Source organism: Calonectris borealis, chromosome 2, assembly GCF_964195595.1.
Source record: "Calonectris borealis chromosome 2, bCalBor7.hap1.2, whole genome shotgun sequence".
Lineage (NCBI taxonomy): Eukaryota > Metazoa > Chordata > Aves > Procellariiformes > Procellariidae > Calonectris > Calonectris borealis.
Window position 1 is genome coordinate 5687285 of NC_134313.1, and position 13203 is coordinate 5700487.

A 13203-nucleotide genomic window follows, 5' to 3' on the forward strand; every position below is an offset into this window, starting at 1 on the left:
GGAAAGCAAGGCTGTCCTTCACTAGGGGAAAATAAAGATTTTCTTTGAAGTGCAGGTCCTGCCTAATGCCACAGGACTTGTTGCTACATCTTAGAGCCTTACACAACATTCCCGAGTTGGAAACCTGTGCTGAGCAGTAAGCGACACCAGGGAGAATAAAGTACAGAAAACATCTAGGTGATAAAGGTGTGGTTTCCAACCGTGGTTTTCATTGCAGCTATTAAGGGAGCGCAGTGGCCTTCTCAGCTATAGTAATTGTCTGTTTCTGTTGAGACTTTTCTTGAAATAATAGTGGGAAGTTAGTTTTTAAATCAAAAGCGGTTAATACGGTTGTTTATTGTCACCGTTTATTTCTTTCACTTTTGCTCTGTACAGATTTGCAAAACTCTGAGTTGTTTCTGATAATGAAATGTTTCTTTAATAAATAGTGCTCCTATCCCAAATTTTGCACAACTGTTGAGGCATTTCATTTTGGAGGAAAAATGTAGACCATAGGTCAGGCTGATATGGCATCTTCTCTGAAACTCTGTGTGTGTGCGCGATGGGAAGAGGTTAATTGTTTTTCCTGAAAAGATTTCTTTATTTAAAAATTCTGAACAAAAATCTTCAGGAGAAATTCCAAAATTATGGAAAAATACTATCAGTCCTTTTTTTCCATGTCTGTATCTTGCTGTATGGAAAGGGGTAAAAAGAGGAGCAATTCATCAACTTCTAATGAATTTCTTTTCTGTAGGAAAGGGGGAAGGGATAGAAAAGGGAGTTTGGAGAATGCTTGGAAACCCTTCCATGGGGGCATGAGACTCACATTTTTCACTTGATTTTCCCTCTGTGAAGACTGATGAAACCTGACCTTGGATCCAGTTCTCCATAATTTGAAGTTGTAGTTAGGTGAATACATGAATTTCCAAGGGAATGGTACATATGAACCTTCCCTGTGGACAAAAATAAAACAGCCCTTATTTATGAAGTCAAGAATTTACTGCTGGTATGACTGAAATCTTAACAATTTATTTAAATAATATTCGTCTCAGTAATAATAACATCGTTTGAATTGTTATACACATATTCTATATATATGTATAAATAGAATCTTTCTTTGCTGTTACACTCATCCTTCTCTTGCCCTTCTGGGTCCTAAGGTTGATGTTACCCATATTCCTGAAGAAGCAGCCAGGGGTTGCAGCAAGTGATTAGCCTCCTCCAGTTCTTCACACCACTTGAGGCTGTTTTTATGTTTTCTGATATGTTTTTTCTCCTCGCTGTTTTTTAACTGGTGTGCAACTGCATGGCATTTTTTGATCTCTTTTTGTTACTCCTAAAACTGCTTTTCCTGCTCCCAGGTCTGCATTTCTTTGACTTACCATTGATGAGTTGTTTATGGCCCTAGGTCTCCAGTGTCAGCTTGTGGCCTTTTTCCTCCCATGCCTGTTGTCCTCCACAAGGTATCCCATGTCCCATCTTTCAAAGGCCTCTGCTGTCATACCAGCCTTGTATTCTTCCATGCTATATCATTATCATAAAAACATAAATACTCGTAGTCATAAGTACTTCATTTTACCCCAAATAATTGCTTGTTAGTGGTATTATATACAAATTATGGTTATAACATACAAAGATAAGTGAAACAAATTAGGCCTAGCCACCTGCTCATTAGAAAATTTGCTGATAAACTAAAGAAGCTAAAATGAAGCTTCAGGGAGACCAAGACAAGTTGAGACTGACTTTCCTGGGCTGCAGTGCTACGATGGACTAATGATCTTGGTAGAGCCTGAAGAGTGAAAAGTCTTTACATTGCATATGGAAATATGGACCGTCTCTAGAAAAGAGTTTTCCCAGGCTATTTTGGCTGAGAATTAACCTTTGATAATTTTGGATATCATCCGTGGCAGCAGCAGTTCTCAGCTTTTTTCAGTGTGCAGACCACTTTGAGATGTATTGCTACGGGTGTTTGTACTCATCACTTCCAAATCCTGTTTCTTTAATAAAGGAAAGTGAAGCTAGAAAGGACTAATGCCATTTCTCCTATGAATGGCACTATCCGTGATTGACTGAAGGTATAGACAGTAGAGTCAGTTGTTTAGGGGAGCAAAGCCAAAGGCACCAAAAAACCCAGCCATAACTCTACTCCATCCTTTGCCAGGCCAGCTGATGTCACTTAGGGAGAGCCCAGGGGATGTGGAGCAGCAGCCGTACTGTGAACGAGGAGACTTGGGGGCTTTCCAAAAACAGTAGTTTGTGTCACAGTCCTTCATCTGTCTTTCTTGTCCTGGAAGTAGATAAACCTTGTCCTGTCTTCCTTAGAGTGGCCATACTCTGAGGCATACACTGTTGGGAAGCCTTGAACCAGTGCTGCCTGAATCTATTTGCAGCTTTAATCCGTTTCAACTATTGAGGGTGACATTTTTTTTTCTTTGAAGCACATACAGTTTTCCCACATTTCTATATATAGACACTCTCAAATCTCCAGGCTGCCTTTTGCATTTGAAAATGAAGGAAGCCTTTGTGCTTCCCTCCTCTAGGATAGCCAGTAGCACGATGAACATTAAACATGGACGAATTCCAGCTGATTTGTAACTGTACCTACTGCATCCAATCTTCACCACCTTGACTTTTAAAATTTGCATTACTTCATAACACAGAAATAGTCTGTGGGGGTTTTTTTGCATAGGTTAGCATTAGTTGATGTGTTACAAATTCATCTCAATCATCTGAGTAATAAAACAGGCATTTCCAATCAAAAATATTTTATGGATACACTACTGTATCATCTTATTGAGCCTTAATATTATCCGTGGTTGACTATGAAGGCACCGCTTGGACAAGTTTGTAGCATCACGTCTGTGTAACTTACCTTCTAGTTATGTTGATGCCATAATATACATCTCACTCCCTTTTACTATTGTAAGTGGAGTTTTTTTTCTTCAGATCTGTTACACAGCTCATTTACAATTTTAATGAAGGCATGTTGGGGGAGTTGAACTTTGGAGATAATGTTCATGCAGAGTATTATTTTTGTCTAATGCGGCAATTGTATGCACGACAATTTGCAGACGAACGTAAGACGTGAAACCTAATTCATTTGTAATCTAAACTGAATACAGTGCAGGGTACAGCACTGGGGCAGTAAGCAAAGGCAGATGACAAAGCAGTTGGCGAGGTTACAGTAGTAAAATACTGTGGGAAAGGTGTATTTTCCGTGTTCGTTTCAATATCAGTGACCTGTGTTTCTAAACCAGACCTGCCCCTTGGAACTGTCAATAACTCCCGATGTCTGGACGAGTCTTTATTTTAGAATCTATTTGATAACCTAATTCTCCTCACTCAATTGATTTCTGACCTGACTTTCATTCTTGATTCAAATGGTTTTCTTAATAGCTTAGCTAACTACAGATGCCAGTAATTGATCCTTATTAAACATTTTTTTTAACGTATCTCAGCATTTTTGCCACCCATCTGCTTTTAAACTGCCCATTTGTATGGATTCTTTGCATAAATATTTTGTGGCTCATTTGATTCTCTGCATAATTAATTAATTGCTTCTCACTTAGTTTTCTGCATAACTAATCTACTGCCACATAATTAACAAACTCTTTAATTCCTTATTAATTATTTACTGTTCTTTTGAATATATGAATTAATTGACTGTTTAAATTTGCTGCTGTGCTGATTTGACATCTAGTTAATTTTTTTGATTAATCAATTAATTAGCTGCTTAATCTCTGCTTAAAAGTATAACCCCATGACTGCCTTGACTGCACCCTTCTCCGTTCTCTTATTCAGTGCAATCATCTCATCTGCATCTGGATGCTCAACTTACTGTCCAGGCACACATGGACTTTTTAGGCTTACACGTATCCGTCCGGTGAAGCCATCTCTATAACCCCAGTAATGCTCCTTATATCTCTGTTCTTCCTCCAAATGTGTTTTCTTCCATGTGTCACACTGCTCATACACTTGAACCTCAAGAGAGATTCAACTCTGCTTAGTTACGCCAAAATGAAAAGGGGAGAATCAGGAAGAAAAGCTTTAAAATATTGAGGAATGAAAATCCATGAGGTAAATGTGATACAAGAACAGACCCAGAGAGTTATGCATTTTTATGGCACACAGGGTGAGGATGTTTCAGATGCAATATAACTACTGAAGAAATTTGTGGTAAATCGATGTAGCTGATAAAGTTCCCAAAACTTTGTATTTATGTATAGCTCTTCCACTAGACTTACGTGTTGAGGCTGGTTTTCTCTGGTTCTTCACTACAGAAGAATTTTAGTAGAAAAGAACCTTTTTCTTTGCTTTATTTATGCGGTAATCTTGGACTTAAGATTTCACAACTGGTTGCTGTAGAAACCGCTGTTCTCTTTGGGGACAAAGCCTTTGAAAGAGGTGTTGCCTTAAAAAGTAGTTTGGTGTTATATATCATGAATAAGCCAACAGAAAACATGCCTGATATTATGAAAACTCCTTCAAAATTGAATGTTTTTTTAAAGTTTTCCACAAGGTGTCAGCTACTCTTCGAAGGTATTAAATTGTGGCTTCTTATACAAGTGAAAGTATGAGAAGTGAAATGGCTTTATCAAGCATGCCATGTGAAACACGGGGGGTACATTTATATCTTTAAAAGAAGGTGCTAAGTTGAGTATTACATTTAGTAGCAAGAGAATAACCAGGTCAGAATCAAAATTGGTTGGACTTGCTCGTATGTTTGATGGGTGCTCTCCTAATTTATTGTCTGATCTTGATCAATCTACAGACTTAATAGTGAGAGTCGTTGCCAGAAATATAATACTTTTGGAGCATATGAAAATGTATAAAAACTGTGTTATCAATGCAAATTTTCAAATACATGGTATGATAAGTTATACTGTTACAATATGTATTTAAAAAGTCACAGTATGCATAATATGTGTGTTATATATCTTTAAAGGACCATCGAGCATGATCACGTGTCAGCTGAACCATATTAGACAGTAAAAGGCTGGAGCTGCTAGAGCAGTTCTCTGGATCCTAGAAATGATACTGCACTGGCTGCCCAGATCCTCCTCCTGCGTGCCATCAACTATGGCAGCTCGACCTCCATTCGCTAGCATGGGACCATAAACACTGAGTGCATGTGGACGTACCTACATGCAGATGACTAAATTTAGATGTCTTAATCTTGAGTTGAATCCTACCCCCAGGTGTTTTTGATTAAACACTTTGGTAAGAAGGCACCAGCTGGTCCATGAAAAGACACCTTTAGCAGTGGTCTCCATGCCCAAATGTTTGGGACTTGCTCCTCTGCTGGAGAACGTTGGAGAATATGCGGAAGCTGTTACTATTTCAAGGGAGTGGATGCAGGAGTCTGCTCATCTTTTTTATCTCAAATTTCTGTGAAACTGATTATCATGAAAACTTGCCATGAAAAGATGCTAGGCAATATGCACAACCTGCTAGCTTGCTTTTTTGCTGTAAGTATAGAGGTGAAGAATTTAAAGCAGTTTGCTTTTCTTTGTTTACGTGAGGCAAATTAACTAGAGGCTTTTTCAGAGCTGTTTTACAATATATTGAGTCTAATTCATAAAGAATCTGAAACAATTGGATTCCCTGAACATGTAGTGAATAATAATGAAAAACAAAAGATGAGGTGGTTGTTATTCTGATGCTACTTTAATTAGTCTGTGATATAGTGAGTGTGCTGCAAAGTATGGATCATCTCTTAGTCTATAAGTATCTCTGAAGAATGAAACTTTACTCTTAATGTTTCCAGGCAGTGCCTAATACAAAAGCTATTAATAACTATGATCAGCATTAAGCATATATAAGTATTACATTTCAGGGAGATTATTCATATGATTAAAATTAAACATTAAAGTTAGATAACTCAGTGGACCCAAGCCCTAATAATATTCACATTGGAGATTTGCCATTGCAAAAAATTATTTTGAAAAAAGGTGCAATCTGAATGAAAAATGAGCTTTTCAAAAAGTTAAAAAAATAGCAGGAGATGTGTCATAACATGATATAGGAGAAATATGTAAAGAAGTGATACAGGTAGGAGAAATTAAAATTTTTATGTAGATATTTATTGTCAATATTTCTTAATAGTGAGAAGAAATATACGTCAACAACCCAATGGTCTATAGGAATTATTAGAGGAGGTGAAATAGCTGAGCCTGCAGGAATATAGCTCCCATTCAGCTCTGTCTCATTGCATTTTTATGTCAGCATAAATCCACTGATTCAGTGCAATTCACTCCACACCTTGATTTCTGTTTCTAACTGAAGCTGTGCAAGCAGAAACCCATACATTTCAGAGTTCCTGTTTTATTTACTGCTGATAGAGCATTATTCCAGTGTGGTACAGAAGATAACACGGTTATTCCTTATAATACTTGATTTTTTTTTTTTAAAACTAAAACTTCTTCCCTGGCTTTCTGTATGTTTAGTAGCTCACTCTCAAATTTAAGTTAACTTTCATAATAGTGTATTCAAATTGAATTTTAGTATTCCTTTCTTTAGTTTTCTTTCTTAAATGTAGAAGAATCACATACAAAAATGTGATTACCCACTTGTTTAAAAATCTGTCACAATCGTGACACGTGATTGGTTTCATCAGCAGAGTTGGGAGACAACATTTCAAATAAAAACATCTAAAACACTGGCTTCGCATGTACACAAACATGTTGAATACTGAATGATCTCTTTTTTCAGGTGTTTACCTTTCTATCTTTCTACTAGAAGCAAAAGTTATAAAATAGGTAAAATGTAAAAGATACATCTACTTTTTTGCAGGATTAGGCATATTACTTTGTGTGTGATTGAGTAGTTGCGGTTGACAAAAAGGATGGAGGCAGAATACCAGAAACCATTGATTTGTAATGGGTTTGTGTTGTATCTCAGCTTCAGCAGTCTGTTTCTTAATGATTGTACGTACTTGCTAACATTTGAAAGCTGTAAGAGAGGCTGCGGTGTTTATACTGGAAGTATATCAGCCTAAAAATTAGGTTAGCATTGTTTTAGCAAAACTTTGGAAAAATAACTGTAAGTGCTAAATAGGGAAAATTGGCTTCCTTTGCTGCTTTCTTTTCAATTTAGAATTTATTTAGAATTTCAATTTATTTGAAAATAAGACTTTGGGAGAAGCTTAATGTTCAACAACCCAATACTTTAATTACCCAGTATTAAATTTTGCTTAATTATAAAACAACACATAAAACTTTTTGACATAGCAACAAAACATTAACAGCAGCTTTCTTTTGAAATCTAAAAATCCACAGGAAAAAGCAGGTGCTGAGACGTTTAATAATGCTCAGTCATTTTACAAAACTCCCTTGAAAGACAACAGATAATTTAATGGATAAATTAGAAATAATTTAGCTGTTATTATTTAACTTATGTAAGAAGCGGAACAGCAAATTATTTTTATGTTTGTGTACATGCCTCAATAATTTCAGAAAAAATAACACAAGTCTGGCTTTGAATTTGACTTAAATTAGCCCAGTGGTGTCTTACAGGTTTCCAGAAAGTAGGGAGTTGCCTATACAAGCAACCCAACAGCATCACCTTTGCCCTGCTGCACTTGAGCGTTCAAATCAGGTAAAACTAAAAAAATGGCCTGTATTGAAACATTAAGCTTGGTCTTAGAGGATTTCTTTTGCCCAGCTCTTGTGTAGAGCATTAATTACCAAAACAAACAGTTGCCTTTTCATTGCAGTTACAGCTTAGTTACTCCCCATAATTCATTTGTATGGTAGAGGAGGTAGGTGGGATTCAAACCTGTGGGATAAAACAAAAATACTCTTAATCATAATATTTTGGTAGACTTGTGGTTTGAGCACTCTGAAGGACAGTGTGCCCATCTATATAATACAGGAAGTCAGAGAAGACTTCTTCCAGGTCACTTCTATATGAGACGTAATGTTGTGTTTGATTAAAAAGGTTCCAGAGTTACATTTGGTCCTGACTTGAGCTTCAAGAATTGGAGAAATCCATTTCCCTTTAATTCCTCTTTCCCATTGTCAACTGGGAGCCGCAGAAACCAGAATGAAATTGGTCCTTTAAGGCAGCATCAACCCTATCTCCGAGCTCCCTGGTTTTCACGGGCTTATTTATAACCAAGATTTCCAGAGGCTCTGGAAGGACACGCAGCAATGCTGGATAAAGGTAGTTACGCATAAGTAGTGTTTCTGAGAACTTTGCTTGCATTGCTTAAAAAGATGAAATAAAGTACGCAGCAAAACTTAACACCGCAATGAGCAGCAGTTAAGTTCAGCTCCTTCTGGTCTTTGGCAGCGACTGCCTCAGCGACAGAGAGTGCTGGCGGCACGGCGGGGTCTGTCTCTCCCTGTGTTACATCTCATCGATGCATCCCTGTCTCCAGTCCTCATAGCTCTTCTCTATAAATAGCAGATTTCACCAAAAAAGATACCTATCAAGAAATTAGGGAAAAGGTGCAGGAAACGATGTAGGACAGAAGGGCTGAGTGAGGGTGCTTTTGACAGGGAAAGGAAAAAAGATCATTTGGGAAAGAGGAAGAACACGGGGATTTAAGAGTTGTTTTCACGACTTGATCATGTGTTATGTATTACCTTTCAGAAATAGATTTGCTTCCTAAATAGTTCTACTCTTCAAAGCATGGTACTAAAGTTTAAATTCCCCTTGATGGTAACATCTGGCCCGCTGATTATTGTCCTATTAACTGACAAATCGGAATTTGAGCCCTGAGCGCATGGATGCAGCTAAGTTTCGGTAGCAACAGCTTGTTCCCCTGTCTGAGGCAGCTTTCTCGCTTCAGCAGAGTCCCGGGCTGCCAGATGTTTCTTTGATCTGGATCATTGACTTAGTCCTTAACGAGTCCTTAACACTGAAGGCAGTGTAACACGATGTCCCAAAGTCAGTGAGTGCCAGCTTGTTTGTGAGGCACATAATAAGTGACTGAAACGAATTTGGGAGGATCAGAAACATAATCTTGTCCTCCTTGTGTATTAAAATAAATTGGGACTAATTAATCTTTTAGATGAAAACATTATTCTGGGAGCACCTTGCTTGGATTAATCCAAATGTGGACCTTTAATCTGGCCTCATTTATCTGTGGCAAGCAGATACCAAGATTATCTGGGTAAGCACCTGGATAAAAGAGCCTTTAGGCTATTGAATCTTTGATTGAGAATTGTTCATTGTTAAATGCAGAGCTGGTGCTCCAGTGCAGTGATGGAAAATCCAGTTCTAGGTTCACTCTCCAACTCAATAACTATTGCTCTGTTGCCTTGGGCAGTCTCCTAGTCTTTAACTTTAGAAAGTGTAGAGTTCCTGAAAGGTCCATTTGAAATCAGTAGGATCTGCGGGAGAGAATAAGAGCATCAGGGCAATCGCATCTTCTTTGGTCTTCCTAACTACCTGTGCGGTCTGCTGAAATAGGACAGTGAAATAACTTGCTCCGTTTCCATTTGTTCTGTGATTCGCTTTGAGGAGGCAAGTGGCAGTTAGTCCAATCATTAAGATATTTAGTAGTACCCTAACTCATGTAAAGTGTAACCCTGACCATAAATCGTTTGTGGCACTCCATGAGAGGTACTAGAAAATAAGAAAGTCTGTATCTCAGAGCTGGTTTTCCTCCAAGCCCAGTGCAGGGCAATAACCTGTTTCTTCTTGCCCAAGTGCCTTCTCTTCTGGAGCACTTGTCCCAGGCTGGCTGGAGAGGGTCACATCGGAGCTACCATCTCATTGAGACAGAGCCTTGACAACATTCCTGTTCTTAGCTTCTCCTCACCAAAGGATCAAGATGTATCCTGATGAGAAATCTCGACAGAGAAAAACCTGAATTCTTTTATACGTGTAATAGACAGTGTTTTCTAGTCATAAATGGCCTGAAAAGCATATGTCTCTCTTTGACATATATGATGACCATAAAAGGATTTATAAAAGGCCTGGGCATAATGAATAATGGAAAATTTAAGAAGTCATAATATGACTGCCACATTGACCGTTTTTTTAATTTTTTCTTGCTTTTCATTCCTCTTCTGCATGTCTACAGCATCCAGGTTCTGATAATATTGTAAAGTTTATAAATGAAAATGTAGGAAGTGATGGTTAGTGTATTGGCAAGTCTGAACTGCACCTTGTGAAGTATTTCATATTATAAAGTTTGCTTCTAATAAAATAAGACCACTCTACATCTCTTTCTAAAAGCATTAAGTTCAATTCAATGCACTCCTAAGAATCTGTAGAGAAAGTTTTTTCAAATAGTTCTTGTTTAGAGAAATGTTTCATGCCACAAATTTCTTTCTGATAGAACAGCGCAACCGGGAGTGGAGGAGGAAAGTAGCTGGTGGGAGGCTGAACACCAGTACGCTCAGTGCCTCTGCCTGAAGGACAGCTTCTTCGTAGATGATAGTGAGAAAATAGAGATTTATTTCAAAAAGCCCTGGAGAGCAAAGATGCAGAAAGGTCTAAAAGCAACACATGAGGCAATGCTGTCTTTTACTATAGCAGGAAAATGAAAATTCAAGCCACAAAAATGCAGGGAGGATGAAGAACATATTCTTGGGGAAATTATCATGCAGTCAAAACCAGCCAGTTTGTAGTACCACAGATAGGACTTCTCTTGGCTTCCTTCCTTGCATATAAACCATTATGAACAAGTAGTTTCCATTACTTCCAACACAAATATCCTTTCTGAAAGATACCTTATTTAGGCTTTTCCTTAAACGGGCATATTGTGCATTATGGAACCACCAAATCATGCTGAATTTTCATGTTTGCATCTTGGTTAGCTGCAGCTCGAGAAAACTCAGCTGCTGTTTGGCTTTCAATTCCCCTCGTAATCTGAATGTCAGTTCCTGCTCTTTTGGGATTAGAAATAATCACTGCTAAATAGAGTCTGTAACGATGAATTTATTTAATGACTTTCTGGATGATGATGGAATCAAAATGGGATTTGTTTAACTTTCATGCCTTTATTTGTTCTTTATTCAAGAAAAATCAAGACGTATTTGGTTGAATTAGTGAAATATGAAGATACAAATCAGAGTGCTCAAGGTACCTTTTTACAGAATGAACAAGAAGTATTACCTTTGAATTTTGTCACATGATTATGAAAATTCTCATTACAGTACTCCTGGGAGAATACCATCTTATTAGGAGATAGGTGGCTTTTCCAACTTCTTCAAATCATTTGAAAAATACGCAGATGTTAACAACATGTCTGCTGCATATAGAAAGGGATGTGGCTTCTACTTCTATGCAGATGAATAATATTTGGCAGAAATATCGGCCAGAAAGTTGTTGCTTTTGACATTGCCCATTAGGATGATCAAACTGATTTTTTTTTTTTAAGGTCTTCTCATAATACTTCTCCCATCTTTGAGCCACTTCTTGAACCATGATGATTTTAAATGGAAGAGGCACAGCAAAGCTGCTGCTGTTCCAGATCACTGATAAATATTCAGTCTGCCTTTTGTAGCTGCTATGTAAGATAGGAATAAACTAAAGTACAAGGGTTTAATGCTGTTAAGAGTTGTTCCTTTGCTTTGACTCATTTTACTAGCAATTTCCAATTATTTTTTACTCGCCTTCCAATAGATGTCCTCACACTGGTCCCCAAAATATCTCCTAAGGTTCAGTTACCCAGCAGATATTTTCTTCACAGACAAGTTGACATCAATATCAGGAGCCGCTGGTTGCTTTCCCGCTTATTTTGGTATGGTGTTTTAGTAACGCCCAGTCTGGCAGTGCGTAATGGCAAGTAGCTCAGTACCTTTAACTTTTCTACAGCATCGTGTTTTATAATTGTGTTCCAGCAGAGTTGCAGAGCATGAATGTCTTTATTTTGAGCTGTTAATTAACAGTGGAAGCAGGATGTGCAGTAAACTACAGATTTAACATCTAATTTGAAGGTGGTAAAGTTATGCTTCAGTTTCTGCAGAAGACTGGAGAAAGAGCAATAGAAAGTTTTTATTTTTACCCTTTCTTCAGAAACCACATGCTGAGGTTACAGGAAAGTATATAAGAATAAATGAGAGAACAGGAAGACAAAGGTCCTAAGCCTGGTCATGTTGGAATTTAGCAACCCAAGAGATTTTCCTAAGGCTCTGGATTTGAAAAGTTCCTTCAAATAATGGTTTAAGACTTGCTGAGAGCAAAACCCCACATCTCTGGAAGCTTGCATTTGAGTAACAGATGACAATACAGAAGGTCGCTAAGTGTTTAATGATCTTAGTTGTGTTTACATGTTAATGCTTGTTTATATTTTTAGTTAAAGTAAGCTAACTACTGATATCTAAACTATAAAACCAAGATAAAGAGGTGAGAGGATTCCAGAGAGAATAGGGGGCTGAGAGGAGGCTACCAGTACGAAAGTGTATGGCCATGAACAGGAATCTGCAGCTCCCTGCAGAGCTCAAGGTCTTCTGGATTGATGCCTGTACATGTAAGCCTTGGGAACAGGAACGGGAACAGTCCTGTTACCTATGGATCAGAAAAACAGGTTTAATTTTCAGAAAATGGGAGATTATTCTTCTGTTCCTACAAGTATTTCTTGCAAAGCTGATGGTCTTGACTTGGGAGCCCTAGTTGGATTTGAGCATCTTGCAAAAGTAACATCAGTTTAATTCCTTGTGTGTATGCACCAGCAAAATGGCTTTTTGAATCTGTGAGTGGAGCTTACCCATTCTGTGAAATGTTAGGGGTAGGTGCCTGAGTGTGTGTGGGGGGGTTTCATTCTTTAAATTACTTGTGAAGTTAATGCTTCAGGTATTCTAAGAGTTTATTCAGTTCTTCTGAGCTAAAGAATGGCTAGTTATTTTAAACTGACATCAACCTATTAAACTGTGTTAATATATGTGTGTGGATGTGTGTATTTGTACAGCCAGTAAAATGCAGCTTCATTCAGTACTGCATTCTCTTTCTCTTCTTGTTGATTTGAAGCTTTGAAAGCCTTGCTGTTTCACAAGCAGAGAGCAAATACAAGAATCTCACATTTCTTTAACAAAAAAAACCCCAAACCACCACCACCAACAACAACAAAGAGAGGTGGTTGTAAGCTGTTCTGCTTGCAAAGAGCCCTGGCTATGTAGTTTGTGTAAACCTATTCCTTAGCTGAAAACTGAGTTTTCCTAGAAGTCAGAGGGTTGTTATTCACATTTCCCTCAGCGCAACCAGGACCAGATTGAAAGTTGCAAAAAGCTGTCAGGAAAGACTTTGAAATTTATTTTTTATTTTTACTGC

General features: G+C 37.9%; 1 protein-coding gene across 11 annotated transcripts in view; it reads left to right on the plus strand.

Moving 5' to 3' along the window:
• The window catches only part of TRAPPC9 (trafficking protein particle complex subunit 9), a 542043-nt gene that overhangs the window by 324603 nt on the left and 204237 nt on the right, over positions 1–13203 (plus strand). The window contains exon 22 of one of the 11 annotated variants that reach the window (XM_075141108.1): positions 4925–5424. The exons of the other annotated variants lie outside the window; for them this stretch is intronic. Within the exon in view, the coding sequence (XP_074997209.1) occupies positions 4925–4971 (47 nt within the window). The 3' untranslated portion in view covers positions 4972–5424. Of the gene's footprint in view, positions 1–4924; positions 5425–13203 lie in introns of those variants that run through there. 11 annotated transcript variants of the gene reach the window in all.